The sequence below is a fragment of the Sarcophilus harrisii genome, chromosome 2 (genome assembly GCF_902635505.1).
Source record: "Sarcophilus harrisii chromosome 2, mSarHar1.11, whole genome shotgun sequence".
Lineage (NCBI taxonomy): Eukaryota > Metazoa > Chordata > Mammalia > Dasyuromorphia > Dasyuridae > Sarcophilus > Sarcophilus harrisii.
The window spans coordinates 597432066-597449641 of NC_045427.1; the positions used below are offsets into that span (position 1 = coordinate 597432066).

A 17576-nucleotide genomic window follows, 5' to 3' on the forward strand; every position below is an offset into this window, starting at 1 on the left:
ATCATCATTATCTTAATCATTTGCCTCCCTCAACTTTAAATGAGTAAAATAGGAGTGGGACTTGGAACGAAGCTTACAAAAAAAATGAAAAAAGAAAAAAAGCTTCTGGCCCTTGCCAATTGAAAATGCCTGGCAGCTGCAGAGCCAAGCCTTCTTATCAATAAGATTTCACCTCTTGAGGTTAGACTCTTTGTTCTGAACAACACAAATGCAGGCTTTCTTTGTAGCCAGGAAGAAGGGTCAGCATATACAGATTAATTAATAAAAGGCAATGTATTTTAAGGAGTTTGGAGGCTATGAACAAATTTCACACTGATAAAACTGTTGTAATTATGCAAGAATGGGAGTTCTGTAAGTGCTACAGCTGGAACACTAAAAATCTCGAGACTGATTTGTGGTTGTTCAGTGACTTTTCAGTCCTGAATGACCATATCTGTGGCTTTCTTGGTAGAGACACTAGAGTAATTCGCCATTTCCTTCTCCAGATCATTTTACAGATAAGGAAACTGAGGTAAACAGCTTTAAATGACTCACCCAGAGTCACACAGCTAGTAAGTATCTGAGATCAGATTTAAACTTAAGAAGGTGTGTCTTACTAATTCCAGGTCTCACACTAGCTGCCCATCAAAACTGATAATATCCCCAAATATGACTGCAGGTACCTTTCATATTGGTGATTAATGATTCACTCAGGCTTCTGAAAACACAAAGAAGCAGCAAAATTAGTAGAGATCTCAAAAGAAGGAAACCCATTAATCAGCTAATTGAGTCTAGAAGCTGTGATAGACCATGGTCCATCTGATATTCAGATTTTGTTTTTGTTATTCATTGAATCAAAACAACCATAGAGAAGTGCCCAGATTCACACAAATTATAAATTAAAGAGTATGAACCCTCATCTTCCGATTTCGAATCTACCTCTTTTTCTCCTAAACTTGAAGGTCATTTCCCCTTGATGTTGTGGCTGCCCTGTCTTAATTGAACATCCCTTCTTACATTTCTATGGCATTTTATGGTAGCAAAGTGCTTTGCAGAAATTATCTCACTTGAGCCTCACAGAAATCCTATGAAAGAGGCAAGGGGCAGGTAAAATGATTCTCCTTCTATAGCTGAGATTTCAAGAGCTGAAGTTATTTAGTCATGGTCTTATCAATAGTCAGCAGAGCTGGGACTGCAACCCAGCTTTCTGATACCAAATTCAATGATTTTTCCATTATACTCCAGCATTTGGAGGGTTTAAAAATGAGCACATAAGACAATATTTGCCATTGAGTTCAAGTCACATCTTTGTTATTTGAATCTCTTCTCCTAATTTCTTATACTGTATTATATGCAATTTGGCAGTAGATTGTTCAATTATTGCCAACACCAACAGATATCTATGGCTCAAACCCATTTAAAACAATACTCTGAAGCACCAAAAGATGTTTCTAACCTTTGCATTAGTTGCCCGAATCTCCTGGCAACTGGAAAGACAAAGGAAAGAATTATAAGTATTGTTCCTATCTTAAATGTTTGAAACTTGGGCCATGACAGCCCTTTTTGTAGTGGCTAGAAACTGGAAACTGAATGGATGCCCATCAGTTGGAGAATGGCTGAACAAATTGTGGTGTATGAATATTATGGAATATTATTGTTCTGTAAGAAATGACCAGCAGGATGATTTCAGAAAGGCCTGGAGAGACTTACACGAACTGATGCTGAGTGAAATGAGCAGGACCAGGAGATCATTATATACTTCAACAACAATACTATATGATGACCAGTTCTGATGGACCTGGCCATCCTCAGCAATGAGATCAACCAAATCATTTCCAATGGAGCAGTAATGAACTGAACTAGCTAGCCCAGAGAAAGAACTCTGGGTGATGACTAAAAACCATTACATTGAATTCCTAATCCCTATATTTTGCCTACCTGCATTTTTGATTTCCTTCACAAGCTAATTGTACAATATTTCAGAGTCTGATTCTTTTTGTACAGCAAAATAACAGTTTGGTCATGTATACTTATTGTGTATCTAAGTTATATTTTAATGTATTTAACATCTACTGGTCATCCTGCCATCTAGGGGAGGGGGGGGGGGTAAGAGGTGAAAAATTGGAACAAGAGGTTTGGCAATTGTTAATGCTGTAAAGTTACCCATGCATATAACCTGTAAATAAAAGGCAATTAAATAAAAAAATAAAAAGAAACTTGGGCCATGAAAAAGGGAAGTGATGGCATTTAACTCTCCCTCCAGAATACAATTATTTTTCTAGGAAATTAGACATTTCTTGTTGCTTAGATACAAGTACAATTACCAGGATATGCAAGCATTAGTTTGTGTAGTAAGAGACCCAGATTGGTCTCCCCAAATGGAAAATTTCTGTGAAGATGAATGGGTAAGGAATATTCTTTTTACATAAATTTTCACCCACATATAATTAAGAAAGGGGGGATTTTCATATGTCAGCATGGCAGAATTGAAAGCCAATCAATTGGCTTACTATATACCAGGACCTGTTCTAAGTACTAGGGATACAAAGAGAGGTCAAAAAAAGAATCTCTGCTGTTGAGTCAGGGGACCTGGGTGCAAATGCTTCCCCTAATATTTAATATCCATATGATATTAGCAAAACATGGATAGATAGTACATAAAATAATAACATACCCTTCCCTTCCCAGGTTCTGGCTTGAAAATTTATAACTACAATGGATTTTTTGATTCATGTAAGGTTATTAATCTTTCTCTATCATCTCTTCTATTCATCAACTTGAGCTAGTTTGGGAGGAACCCTCAGGGTACAGTCATCCCAAGATGGGTGAAGCAGCTAAGGATGTAACAGTCTAAAGAATTAGTGACCTGGAAAAGAAATTTAACAACCCTCCTTATAATTTTAGCAGCATTGGTAAGAGTATTTTATTCTACAATAGTCTACACCATTTTCCTTTGCTTAGGAAAAGCCTCTGTTCTGAGATGGCTGGATTAGATAGATGATCTCTGAAGTACCTTGTAGTCTTAAATACAATTATTTCATGACTTTGTAGATATCAATCAATAAGTAAATTATGAGGTAGATCTAGAATGCTGCATAATTACCAAAATGCTGTGTAATTAAGAAATCCAAGGTAACCAATAAGATTGTCATTGAAAAACAATACAACCAGTAATGCTGTCCATTGCCACAGTTTAATTAATGTGTATCAATCATATGTAATATTTTTACAAATAGTCAAACATGTCCAAAAGTAGTCTCTGCTCAGAAGGCTCCTAACAAGAATAATTATATAAACTTTAAGAGTAGAATTTACCTTAAGCCACATGTGTAAATATCCATCCCATTCATTCAAATTCCCAGCCCAATATATCTCCATCAAAGATGACTACTACTTGGACTGTATTTACAATATTTGACAAAACAAGCAAATACCAGTAAAAGGGATGAAATCAAACTTTTTTCTACTATTCTCCATTTTTCCTGACTTCCTGTAATTTAGGGACTTGTATGATCTTTGCCACTAGCATCTTACCTGTTACAAATTTCTAGAGGATAAAAATAACACAAAAATACAGCACAAAGCACTTGCCACTAAACCACTCTAGTAATAAAAGTATTATTTATCATCTCAGTTTCACAACTGAGGAAAAGGAGGCTCAGAGATATTAAGCAAGTCACATAAGATCACACGGTTACTAAGTATTAATCATCTGGATTTTTTGAATCTGAAATCTCTTTCCACTATAGCATGTTATCCCCAGCACAGTGAGGTGCCATCTCTGGCTAATAAATATTCTAGGATGAGTGAGGCATGAGAAATAAGAGGAATTTTTTCTACTCTTTAAGGATTTCTAGTGTTTTCTAGGAAATATGACTGCATTTATATATTTTTTCTTCTGTTTCCTGGTCAAGTGTTTTAAGAAACAGTTATTATTATTCACTGAGGATGTTTTTGTCAGTTATCCCAACAACTCAAGAAAAGGATCACTTCAGCTAGCTTCCTAAAAATTTATTCTTGATAATATTAAAGTATAACTACATACAACTCTCCTAAGCAGTCACAGAATGGATTTGAAGTGCATGATCACAAGTCACAAGATCATAGGTCAAAAGCTAAATGGGATCCTGGAGGTTAATGACTCCAACCCCTTTGTTCTAAAATGAGGGAACTGAGTCCCACAGAGGTTAAATAACTTGCCCAGTATGACATAGCAGTAAATATGTGCAGTGAAATTTGTACTCAGGTCTTCCTCAGCCTGAGTTCAATAGCCTGTCTACTATGTCATGTGGTGATTTAACTATGGATTTTTGTAATAGGTACTTTCTCCAAGACAGGGGATTGCAGGAGAGAGTAATGTGATTTGAGGAATTTATGGTCTAGACTTTTAGGCAGGGACTAAAATATTTAGTCAAAACTAGCTAAAAGCACAAATATCAGCTTCCAAAATATCATACATTTGAAAAGTACTTTAGGACTTAAGTATAATCTATTTTAATGCAATGAAGGCAGAATTTCTTAGAGGACTAATAACTCCAAAAATAATAATTAACACTTATATAGCAGTTTAGGATTTGCAAAGTGCTCTATATAGGTATTAATTTTAACTGATTCTCACAACAACTCTGTGAGATAGGTGCTATTAATTTTTCCTATTTTACAGGTGAGGACACTGAGGCTGACAGATGTTATTAAGGTCATAGAGTTAAGTGTCCAAGGCAAAATTCAAACTCTTGTATTCCTGGCTCCTAGTTCAATGCTCTTTCCATCATGCCAAAAACTCATTCCCCATTAATTCCTTCATCTTTTCCCTCTATAATTTGTAATTCTTAATAAACCATATATTACTTGTTACTTAATACAGAGTAAACAAAGTTTCTTCTCACTCTTCTACTTTTGCTGGTTCATTTTCAGTAATAATTTGTTACTAAAAGAAGATACCATTGAAAACATATAATGATAATCCCCAAATGCTTCTCTTCCTGGATTTCCTAATGAACTTTACCACTGTCCTTTGCAGAAAGAGCATCTTTAGTGATCTTTAGGAGCTAACTTATAGTCCAGTGGATCTCATAGTGGATTCTTAAGCTAACAGGAAGATATTCTTACAAACAGAAAAGTTCCTTGAAGACCAGAGGGTCTAAGTTACAAATTCTCTGAGGAAAAAAAAGTCAAAGGTCTTTGCCAAACATGAGCACCCTCTAATGTTAAAAACCAGCTGTCCAGCATGTTCTTCAAGGTGTCCCACTAAACTCTGGTGTCCTAACAGGTTCCTGGAAGACCTAGGAAAAAGGCATGTATGTCTCTGCTACAGACTGAAAACCAGTGCTTGTTTAAGTCAAGCTTTCTTGAGAACAATCCCTTTCATTACAGAGACAAAAGCTGTGTTTACCAGTCCTTGCATGGTTTCAGGTAACTTCTGATGTGAGAATTTTTTTTTTTTTTTGCCAAAAGTCCCTCCAATGCATCCTCATCAAATAGTTGGTTAAAGTGATGAAAGTAGATTGTATATGCACAATATTAAAAAGCAATTTTTAGCCGTTGTTCAGTTGTTTCAGTAACGTCCAACTCTTCGTAACCCCACATGGCGTTTTCTTGGCAAAGATGCTGAAGTGGTTTACTATCTCCTTCTCCAGCAACTATTTTTATATCAAATCATAAATAATAAGCAATGATGATAATGGTGATGCCATAATAACCAATATGTATATAGTACTTTAAGGTTTGCAAAGCATTTTCCAGAGCCATATCCAGGAATTCTTACACCTGGGCCAAATTCAGGTGGGGAGGGAGATGGGATCAATGCACAAAGGACCCTACATCTCTAGGGGAAATCATGGGAAGGAGGTGAGGAGCCCATCTCCCAGAGATTCTGGGCCAAACCCTCACAACACAGCTAGATGTCCTTGGCCCTCTATTCCCCAACCCCCAGAAGGAGAGAGAGTGGGAGTAAGGGAGCTTGAGGAAGTAGACCCCAGGAAAGTGGCAACAAGGCAACACAAGCCAAGGGGCGGCAGCACAGGGCCAGGTGAGGGAGCAGGCAGCAACCCCCCACCCAAAATGTCACGTTTTTCCACATAGAACAATTTTTAGTATTATTACAAAGAAGCAAATGTCATTTCATGACTTCCAAAAGAAAATTGTCATCTCTTTACATTGATTTTTTCCTAAATAACAAAACAATAAATATTGTTCAATAGTTTACTTGATGTCTCTTTATTATGAATTAAGAGCCTGATGTCTGGGACCAGCATGGTTGCAGCACCTTAGCTGGTCTTGCAGTTGAGCATCTCTTTACTGTGAGGAATTTTGACTTGAATCAGGTGCCAAAATCTCAGTTCCCACTCTTCTGCTACCCAAGTATCCTCCCCATCTTTCAAAGTTCTGGTAAAGGTTGTGTAACTGTACTACAATTTCTTCTGCATCAACAGGGGAAACAACCAGTTGTTCCCTGTGAGGGAAAAAAACAATTGTTTAACTCAACTATAAGACTGTTTTCACTGTGTCAGCAAAACAACTTCCCAATTAGCCCTTGTTTAGGTTAAGTAATAATAACAAAAGTCAAAATAGCAATAGTTCACATTTAAATACCATTTTGTGGTTTGCAAAATGTTTTACATACTTACTTCATCTGATCCTCACAATTCTGTGTAGTAGATGCTATTATTTTTTTCATTTTACACATGAATAAAATGAGGTTCATAGAGTTTAATTGTTTGCCCAGGATTGCAATGCTAGTGAGTGTTTGAGGCAGAATTCAGACACTGGGCTACTGATTTTGAGTGCTTTATCTACAATGCCAAGTTTCAAAGGGGCCTGGAAAGTCTGCATCCAATTGCTCTTTTCCCTTCCACACACACACCTGGATTAAGCCTACTGTTGATTAGTTTAGCTGGTCGGAGCACAGTAGTGTTGGGTCGGGGATTTGTTCTCTTGCCAGAACCACTGAGTGGTTTTGTTCCACAGCCACCAGTGGAATCCCATTCTCTGATCAGCCACCTTGCCAATAAGTGTCCTTAGGTGATACAACCTAGATTTCCGGCCAATACTAGAGCATTTTGCAGGAGACACAACTAACTCATGGAGACAATAAAAATGAATGGGCAAATGAGTGGGTAAATTTGTGATCATTACATGAAAGACAATTCAAAGGATGGATCCTCTATACAAAGTCACCTCAATCACTTTTATGTATTAAGGAGAATATATCAGATAAGAACCACCGTTTAAATTAGATAGGAACTACAGTTTAAATCTTGGCTTTTCAATACCATGTTAGCTTAACTATGACGGGCTGGGCGGTCTCACTGAGATCTCCTCCCAGATACTTTCAGCTTCCTGGAAATTGCTCTCCCCAAACAGATGCACTTATTTGTTGGTTCCCAGAAACATTAATGAAAACCAAAGTCCTGGATTCTCCCTTATTTTATGTGTTTCTGAGTCATCAGAATAAAGACTGACTCTAGTACGCCTGTCCTCTCCATCTCTGGAGTATTCTAGTTCAGCAATGGGCAAAATACTCTGCAGCTCCTGCAGCAGCCTAGAATTCTTTAGCTTTGACTTTTTAACTTTATTTTTTAGCTTTGAGATTTCACAATCTCATGAACTTAACCCTGGTTCCTGAAAGCTGAACCAACAGAATCCAAGCCAAATTGGTCCTACTCAGTTGGAAAGGATTTGGGTACAATCAAGAGAAAGACTTTGTGTATTTCTGGTGTCTGAAAAACAGCCCATCAAAGTGGGAAGAGGCTTATGAGCAGAGAGGTGCCCAAAAGGGGGTGACTTTTGTTGTGGTGGTTGCCCTACATGCAGACAATCTTCTCAGGTGTTCCTCCATGGAGAGAAGGAACATCTACTGGGGAAAAAAAGCCATGGGTATTTTCAAATAGCAAAAACCTAGGAATGAGTGACTGGATTATTTTCATCTAAGATGCTGCAATGCAGATAGATCGTCTTTCATCAGGTTTCCTAGGCTGCCATTAGCAAGTGGTGTGTTTCTGCTTCTCCCAAGCCAGAGGATACATGGGGACAGTGGTACCTGCTGGTGCAGCAGTGGCTCTTCTCCAAGGGGCTATACAGGATTGGGCTCAGAACTTGACTTGAAAGATTCTTTTGAAATCTCACTTTGCATGGTTGAAAGAGGTAGCTGTTCATAGATTTCCTTTGAAGGCTTACTCTGACAAATGAGGAACAATGGCTTCATTTCCTTTTTGAAGTTACTATTCAAAAATCCATAGATGATGGGGTTGACGCAGGTGGATGCCATGGCTACCAAATGACACACTAAAAAAATTAGATTCCCATAGCAGATGGGAATAGCTTCATGATACCAGTCCTCGAGGCTGTTGAAAACATGCAGGGGTAACCAGCAAATGGCAAAAGCCGCTACCATGGACAGAAGCACCGAGTTGATCCTTTTCATCTGTGCTACTCCCAAGGAGTGCTCGTTTTTCCTGAAAAGGTCCCTTCTCCTCTTCAGGCGGTGATGGATCCGCAGGTAGCATGCCATGATAAAAGTCAAAGGTGCCAAGTATTGGAGGAACAGCAAGAGGATGGTGTAAATGGATTTCTGCTGATCCGTTGGCCAGGATTCTGTGCAAACAGCTTTATCCACTAAAAAATCCATAGCTCTGGATTGGTTGTTTTGGAATACATTTCTCAAGACACTATTGGCCATGAAGGGCATAGCTAAGAAGCAAGCAATGAGCCAGGTGCCCATGATCCCTAGGTAAGCGTGAATCATGTTGGGCATATAGCCTAAAGGGTTGGTGATCATATGATGTCTTTCCAGGGCAATCAGAACAAGAGAGAGGACAGACACTGTGACTGACATGCATTGGATGAAGGCGGACAATTTGCACATGGCATCCCCAAAGATCCAGTAGTCCATGATGGTATAAATGAGGGTAAAAGGTTGGCAAAAAAGACTCATAATAAAGTCTGAGAAAGCCAGATTTGCAATGAGGATATTAGTTACATTGGCTTTCTCCCTCTGTCTAATCACCACGCCCACTAGGCACAGATTGCCTAAGATACCTATGAAGGTCTCCAAGCTATAAACAATGACCAGGAAGATATTCATGTCGGTGGAATTCTGGCAATGATCTGAGAAATTGGATAGAATACCCCTTCTCCAGCTCCTGTTTTGACCTTGGGGTAATACTGGCAGTATGGAAAAATTAGTTGAATTCATGTTGGAGACAGAAATAGAGAGAAGAATCTCTTGAGCTACGGTAGCCACTTCAGCGAGACTACAAAGACACCCAGGGAACACCTGTAAAGGGAAAGAACATTGATCAAGTCACAGAACTGCAATTCAGTGAGGATTTATTAAACATTTATAAGGGGGGAAGGAATTTCATTTTTATCCTTTCACTTTGAAAAGATAAAAATGAATTCACTCCTTTCCTCAAGGAACATATACTCAGTTGAAGAAAATAAGATGCTTACAGATTAATGAATGATACCAGTCCTCAAGGCTGTTGAAGAAAACAACACGCATATAGATTAGTAAATATAAAATCTATACAAAGAAAATACAAAAGTAATTTCTATGGGAAAAGTACTAACAACTGGGAAAATCAGGTTAAATGACTTGCCCAAGTTTACATAGGTAAACTTTTAGAATATCGATTTTACTGCTATGTGAAAGATAGATTAGACAGGGAAAGAGCCAGGGAGGGAAACCAACTAGGAGGTAGGAGATTATGAAAATTTCAATTAGCTTGGTAGCCATGTTGGCAGAATTAAGGGAACACATGCAAGATATGTCATGGAGACAGTATCAACAAAACTAAGTGATTGATTCTGAATATCACTAGATAGATATCAATGGGTAGGAGCTACCTAGAGAAGCATGGGACATCACGCTAATAGAAATAGAAAATTTCTATGAAATGGGTACATGGGGAAAATATGGAAAGGAATTTTATATGTTTTTAAGTTATCTTTATTCTGCTGGTTTTTTAAACTTCAATTAGTTGTAAATGTTTGCAATTTAAATCAATAGCAAATCACCTGTTTAAACAATACATGCATACACATACATACACACACAGGGGACCTTCTTTTAAAATCTGGAATAGAGATATTGTTGGAATAGGAGATTTCAACCATCTGGACATCTGTATGATGTCATTCCATGGTCTGGGATCTTTTCAGATGACGCCATAAAGGAAAATTCTGCAGAAGTAAAATCTCATTTCATAAGAAATTAAAAGCAAGAGGTATGTCACAAGGAAGGAATGCAAGAGAACTCCAAGTACTAGAATACTGAGCTCAAAACACAAAGCAACTGGAAGCCCAAAGCAAGAGGTCTGTCCAGAGAACACAAGGGTAGGGCAAGAGTAAACATTCACAAGGTCCAGCATGCAAGCAGGAAACACAGATTGAGGTCAGGCTAATATTAATGAAAGCTGGCAGTTATGTAGCAACTGAAGGTTTACCAAGCTCTTTGCATGTGCAGTTCTCAACAGATCCTGACAACAACCTTGTGGGGTGGATGCTGTTATTTTACTTATTTTACAGATGAAAAAACTAAAGCTGAAAGGTTAATTCTTGCTCTGGATCAACAATCTAAAAGTGTCTCAGAATGATTTGAATTCAAATCTTTCTAACTTTAGCAGTCTCTAGGTGGCTAGAATTTTCCAACATTTGTCAAGATCCTACTATGTGCCAGGCACTGTGCTAAGCACTGAGGATACAAAAAGAGGCAAATGACAGTCTCTGCCCAAAGACCTATCATCAAGGAGCACTGAAGGCTAGATTGCTCAATGTTCTGCCAGAACCGATCAGTAAGCCCAAAAAGAAAATACTAGATTAATGATGAATGACAGGGCCCACAATTCTCAAATTTGTCATTCATTTTTGTCTGTGCTTTCACTAAGAGTTTATGTCAAGGACTGAGCAATAATGGGTCAAATGGGATGGAATGAAAATGAAACCAAAAATGGAACAAAAGTAAGGATTTGGGGGATACATAATATGTACTGCAATAGCAAGAATGCTGAAATATAATGGTGTACAAGAGTGGAGAGTTTAACTGTCAGTAGCACAAAAGAAAATTATGACCAAGAAAGATCAAGGAAATGTTGAGTACAATGAAATTGATATATGACATCTGTGGAGATTCTGTTTTGTGTAGCAATAGGAAAAGAACTGTCAATGTTACAAGTTATTATCAAAGATATTTAAATAATCCACTTCAATAAGTGTTTGTCAGAGTTGTATTACATAGATAATGTAAAAATTTTTGTTATGTTCTACAAAGTTAAAAAGAAATAATGAGCATGAATGAGTTTAAAAGAATAAAAAGCACTATTTAAATGCAAATTTCATCTTATTTTTAACCTGGAAAATCATGACAGTGATATGGACCTGTGTCATTGAGTCTGGTGCCATTGAGTGTTAGAACAATGTTAGCACAGAGAGCTTTTCAAAAAGATTGAATATTTAAATATCTTAATTCTGAATCACATTAAAAAAAAACTACTATCTAGCCAAGCAGTATTGTGTAGCCCAGGGTCCCCCACACCATTCAACCAATGTGGTAGGACTTGATGTTATTCCACACGAATGATTGTCAATCATAGTCCTTGGGAACTCTGAAAGGCTGGGATCCTAAATAGGTACTTAACAAATGCTTGCTGAATTGACTTATAAAGGCTAAAATATAGGAACAAATATTTGGAAAACAAAATGTAATAAGGATAAATACAAAGTCATACAGTTCAGAAAATCAATTTCATAAATAAAGATAGGGAAGGCTTGGCTAGATAGTAGTTTATCTGAAAAAAAAGTGGAAGGAAATTCAATATGCATCAACAGAGTGATGTAGCAACTAAGAAATTTAATTTTACTTTAGGTTACATTAAGAATCATTAGTTCATGATGCTAAGTGAAGTGAGCAGAACCAGAAGATCATTGTACCCAGCAACAGCAAGATTATACAATGATCAATTCTGATGGATGTGACTCTTTTCAACAATGAGATCATTCAAGCCAGTTCCAACAGAATTGTGATGAAGAGAGCCATCAGCTCCCAGAGAGAAGGGACTCGGTGTGGATCATAGCATAGTATTTTCACTATTTTTGTTGCTATTTACTTACATTTTGTTTTCTTTCTCATTTTTCCTTTTTGATCTGATTTTTCTTGTACAGCAAGATAATTGTGGAAATAGGTATAGAAGAATTACACGTGTTTAAAAATATATTGGATTTTCTAAGGGTTGGGTAAAGGGAAGGAGAAAATTTAGAACACAAGCTTTTGCAAGGGTGAATGTTGAGAATTATCTGTGCATATGTTTTGAAAATAAAAACTTTTAATAATAAAAAAGAATCATTAGTTCATATTCAGGAAAGTTCCCTTTCGATCCTGCCTTGACTAGAACACATTTGAGACATGGTATTCAATTCTAAGTATCCCAACTTATAAAAGATGCCAATAAATTAGTACCTATTTGAAGAAAGTCCACTAGGATCAAGAAGGATCTTGTGAAGATATCACTGATTGGAAAGAATTAAAGAGAATATTTAGGCAGGACATGCTAACTGTTTACAATGGATGTCATAAAGAAGAATAGTTTGACTCATTCTAACTAGCCCTGGGAGCAATGAGTAGAACTACAATTAAGTAAATTTAGGCTTGCTATAAAGAAAAAAGTTTCTAACAACTAAAGTTCTTGAAAAATGGAGAGGGCTGGGTCTGGAGAACATATATTCCTCTTCAATGGAAATCTTTAATCCAAAGCCCTATGACCACTTGTTGGATATGCTGTAGAAGGAATTCTTCAGATAAGGGTGATGATTTCTGAGCTTCCTTCCAAATCTGGTTCTCTGGCATTGGAGATGATGCTACTTTTGTCAGGACATCCTGTTCTTTGATCTCACAGCCAACAAAGTCACACCTCTATGCCTAACATAAACATCTGCCATTTTAATCACTTTCATCGAGTCCTCAATAGAGGAAAGAAATATGTACTTCCACCTGCCTTATAATAGTCATTCACATTAATAATAATTCTCTTAGTCTTTCCAAATATCTTATGAGGGATTGTTTAAAAAAAAATTTTAAACTATTGAGAAAAAAGCTAAACCTGCTTTCAAATGCCTATTCTGATATCTCTATGGATTATCCAAAGGATCTTTGCTAGTCAGGATTTTTATCAAGGACTTGAATGAAATCATAGCTAGGAAGCTTGTCAGATTAGTAGATGGCACAAAGATAGAAGACACTGGTAAAATATTAAGACAATTCAGAATCCAATAAACTCCAACAGAATAGAATGGAGGGCCAAAGCTAATAAGGTGAAATTAAATTTTAAATATAAATTTCAAATCCCCTACTGGTAGATTTAAAAGATCTTCATATTGGAAGATATATCTACAAAAACAATATGAAAAAGACCTGATTTTCTTAGGGAAGTTCTACTCATTAGAAGTCAAAATATAACAAGGAGTATAAAAGTATAATAAGGAAATGCAGTCTTAGAGCTGTTTTTGGTTTCTTCACAATCAATCAATGTATATTTATCGATTATAACTTATTGCCAGGCACTGTTCCAGACTCTAATAAAATGGTATCTATCCTCAGGGGACTTTTACTCTTCTGATCTTATGATTATAATGTTAAAAATAATTCTTTGAGTCATTGTATCCAGAATGATGGTAGACATAGTTACTTATACTTTTACCTAGATAAATCACAGTGTTTGATTTTAGAAAGGAAATTCCAAGCAAAGTGAATAGGTTGGTCAAGGGCCATTCCTCTATACAATGTTCTAATTCCCACTCCATACTTTTGTACAAATCTACCTCACCTTCACTTTTGAATCATCAATTCCTTGCAAGACTCATCTCAAGTAACACCTCCTTCAGCCATTTGGAGTTTTGTGGGCAAAGATACTGCAGTGGCTCACTATTTCATTCCCCAGCTGATTTTATATATGATGAACTGAGTCAGAGTTAAGTGACTTGTACAGGATTATATAGCTACTTAGTATGGAAGACTGTATTTGGACTCATTAAGCTAAGGTATTCTGATTCCACACCCAGGGTTCATTGTACCACCTAGCTGCTCTCTCAGGTAAGAGACAACCAAATCTAAAGAAGAAAGACCATAAGGGCAGAAACCATGGTATGTTAGTGAAAAGATCACTGAGTTTGGAACCAGATGATCCAAGTTCAAATTCTGTCTCTACTACTTACTACCCAAGTTACCTAAGTTATTTAACTTAGGATTAATTCCTCAACTTCTAAGGTGCTTTCCAGTTCCAGACCCATTATCGATGTAGTAGCTAAAAACTGCATCTCACCCTTCCTTTAGTTCTATATACAAGAAGATGTGTAAAATGTTTGTTGAATTGAAGTGAGTTATGTTGCATTGAGGTCACAGAATCAGCTAAAAGGCTTGTTCCCACCCTAACACAAAGATCTTTTCAAAAGACCTTGGAAGGGGGAGAAACACTAACATGGAGACACGGCTAAAACCAGCTGGCTTCTTCCATGCCCAAATCACAGAATTTTAAAACTAGAAGGAACTTTAAAGATCATGTGATCAAATTCTCTCATTTTATGTATGAGGAAATGGAGAATCAGAAAGGTAATTAACAAATATTTAATGAATTTGTTTGAATATAAATCCATGATAGAGAGTAAACATAAGGCCTTCCAAGAACACATTTTCCAATTCCCAGAGAGTCAAACCAAATAATCAGCATGAATTTTTAAAATTTACTTGTAGAAATATTAGGCACTGGGACTAACCCCTCCCTAGGATGACTTCCTATTGGGAAAATAAATTATATACAAAATAAATACAAGATAACTTGGAAAGGGAAAGAACTAAGTAAGATCTGAAGGGATAGGAAGGGTTCCATGTAAAAGATGGCATTTGAACTGAGTCTTGGAAGAAAAAAGGGATTCTACAAGGCTGAGAGAAGGGAATATACTCCAGGCACTGAGTATAGCTAACACAAAAGCACAAAGGACTTTTAATGGAGTGTCAAGTGTCAGGAAGAAGAAGAAAGAAAACTTGGCAGGATTGTAAAGTGAGGTGAAGAGAATGATGTTTAACAAGGCTGGAAAGATACCTTTGGGCCAGTGTTACGGGCCTTTAATATCAAACAGGAATTTGTATTTCATCCTAGACACACTAAGAAATCACTGGAGTTAGTTGGGTAAGGGAGTGACATGAACAGATCTTGACTTTAGAAGAGAAAGTAAAGGGGTAAGAGTAGAAAGAATCCAATTCCTTTTTCAGTTTAGTTTGAACAAAATGATAACAAAGTTTCATAAGAGAAACAACAAATGCAAAATTCCAACAATGAGGGAGATAGTCTGGGACAATACAAAGAAGATCTCATCTCGGAGATTTGTAATTTATTTGATCTTGGGGTAATCCACTTCACATCTCCCAAAGCTCAGTTTCCTCTTCTGTAAAGTGAAGGAATGGTTTCTGAGATCTCTTCCAACTCTGGGAGCATGGCTTATGATCCTATAATGATATTTGTTTTTTAAATTCCTTGCCCTTTTTTGCTCATAGAATCATGTTGATGGACTTTAAATGAGTTCAAATCCTGACTCCATCATTTATTATATGATCGTGTACAAGTCACTTCTCTCAGCTTCAGTTTCCCCATCTATGATACTTGCATCTTCTACATTGTTGGAAAGATAAAAAATTAAAAAAAAAGATCATGTCTGTAAGAGTACGATTTGGGTAAAGCTCTGTAAACTTTAAACCTACATAAAATAAAATGCCAGCTAGTGACTACTTATTCAAATATCAGCCCACCCATTTTCATTTTTTTTTCTATATCCAAATGAAAGCAGTTGTTTGTTCCTACCTGTTTGCTGGAAAAGAAGCTTCAGCTCCATCTAAAAGATTTGTTTCATGGCATAAGAAAATATCACAATAAACCAGAAATCTAAGGGAACCTCATCTTTTATGAATCATACTCAAATTTACTTAATTTTGGCATTGTGCCCTTTTTTCCATTTTCAATTCCCATTCCAATTGACTGCTTTGACTAACATGTTAATTGAATAAACTAATTTTCTCCTCACTACACAACTCAAACACAATTCTCCTGGGGTATGTTATTCAATGAGTCAACTAGAAGCTCTTTAAAATGTTCTCTCCACATCAGAGTTCCTTTAGCTAGCTTTCCAGGATACATGCACATAGCCCCAAGCTTCCCTTCAGGATCAGAAGGAAGAGGAATCCCGGTAGTCTATTTCACATTAGTCATCAGAGGGCAAAGCACACTTAACAATGAAATACTAGAGATAATGACACAACATCATAGACAGCCTGGGGATCACAGTTAGGGAACGTCCTATGGAGTGAGAATATCCCCTTCTTTTTTTCTGTTATCTCCCCCTTTTTATGTGGATTTACACATCCATTCCTTCAGTAAACACTACCTGAGTGTCTGCCTTCCTTGTACACGGTAAGTGAACCTCCCCAAGCTGTCAGGTCTGTTTTACTTGGTGACTCCAGTACACCCACAAGTACAAATGTATGACCAATGAAGGCACCTGTTGATACACAGACAGACACCCAGTTGTTTGGTCTTCCTAGATTTAATAAAAAAAAACTGAGAAACTCCAGAATGAAGGAAATGAATCAAGCCTCTAGCTCCCCTCACCTATTGTCCTATCGCAACCTGCACTGGAAGCCTTAGGTATCTTACCTGCTCATTCCCCCAACCCCAAGTGGTCAGGAGCCAGATGCTCTGCGCTTGATCGGAAGGCTTCCTCAGCAAGACTGAGCCAAGCAGCTCCAGCAGCAGCAGCAGCAGTAACAGCAGCTGATCCAGCTCACTGCTGCCTGAGCTCCTGATAACTGAGGACCCGGGTTCTGAGCCTCTGATGAAAACTGAGGAGCTGGGTTCTGAGTCTCTGATCACGGAAGCTGGTCCTGAATCTCTGATAACTGAGGAGCTGGGTCTTGAGTCTCTGATCACAGGACCTGGGTCCTGGGTCTCTGATAACTAAGGAGCTGAGTCCTGGGTCTCTGATCACAGGAGCTGGGTGCTGGGTCTCTCATCACAGGAGCTGGTCCTGGGTCTCTGATAATTGAGGAGCTGGATCCTGAGCCTCTAATAACTGAGCAGGAACTGCAGTCCCTAGTTCTTACTAGAGAGTTGCACCCGGCTTTCTTTCTCAACAAAGGGGACCCTGAGGCGATTGGCTTTGCCTGTATTTGACCTTCGAAGTTCTAGCACCCTCTGTTGATATGAATTCATCTGAGTCTAAGCAAGGAGCAGCCCTCTGAGGAAAGCCTAGAGTTTAGAGCTGTCTGAGGTATTGCAGAGGGGTAGGGCAGGACCAAATTGTCCCAGCAAGGACAAGGGCTATAGCACCCAGGAAGGCAGCAGAGAGAGAATTCTTGGAGGCAAACAGTTGGGGTCTGACAAGATTGCCAGGATTTCTGGGTTCTGGTCTATGTGTCAGCCCTTCATTTTAATTTGCTGAGATGAGCAAAGTAAGCTTTTGCAAAGCACCTCCTGGGGATTAAGAAGAGATATTACAGTAAGCATCAAACTGGATCTCTTGGAGCTTCTTAGAATCCATGAGCCTATAGATCAGTGGTT

At 37.7% G+C, this 17576-nt stretch overlaps 1 protein-coding gene across 2 annotated transcripts; it reads right to left on the reverse strand.

The window, feature by feature from the left end:
• Positions 1–5667: 5667 nt before the first annotated feature.
• Positions 5668–17213, reverse strand: NPY4R2 (neuropeptide Y receptor Y4-2). Of its 2 annotated transcripts, XM_003755169.3 has the most exons (3): positions 16674–17213; positions 8018–9253; positions 5668–6430 (listed from the first exon to the last, which is right to left on the reverse strand). In XM_003755169.3, exon 2 carries the CDS (start codon positions 9170–9172, stop codon positions 8051–8053), a length of 1122 nt encoding a protein of 373 aa, XP_003755217.1. In that variant the 5' UTR covers positions 9173–9253; positions 16674–17213; the 3' UTR covers positions 5668–6430; positions 8018–8050. The 2 variants fall into 2 exon arrangements, with proteins under 2 accessions (XP_003755217.1, XP_031812161.1); XM_031956301.1 differs by having other exon boundaries at positions 5668–9253.
• Positions 17214–17576: the final 363 nt, after the last annotated feature.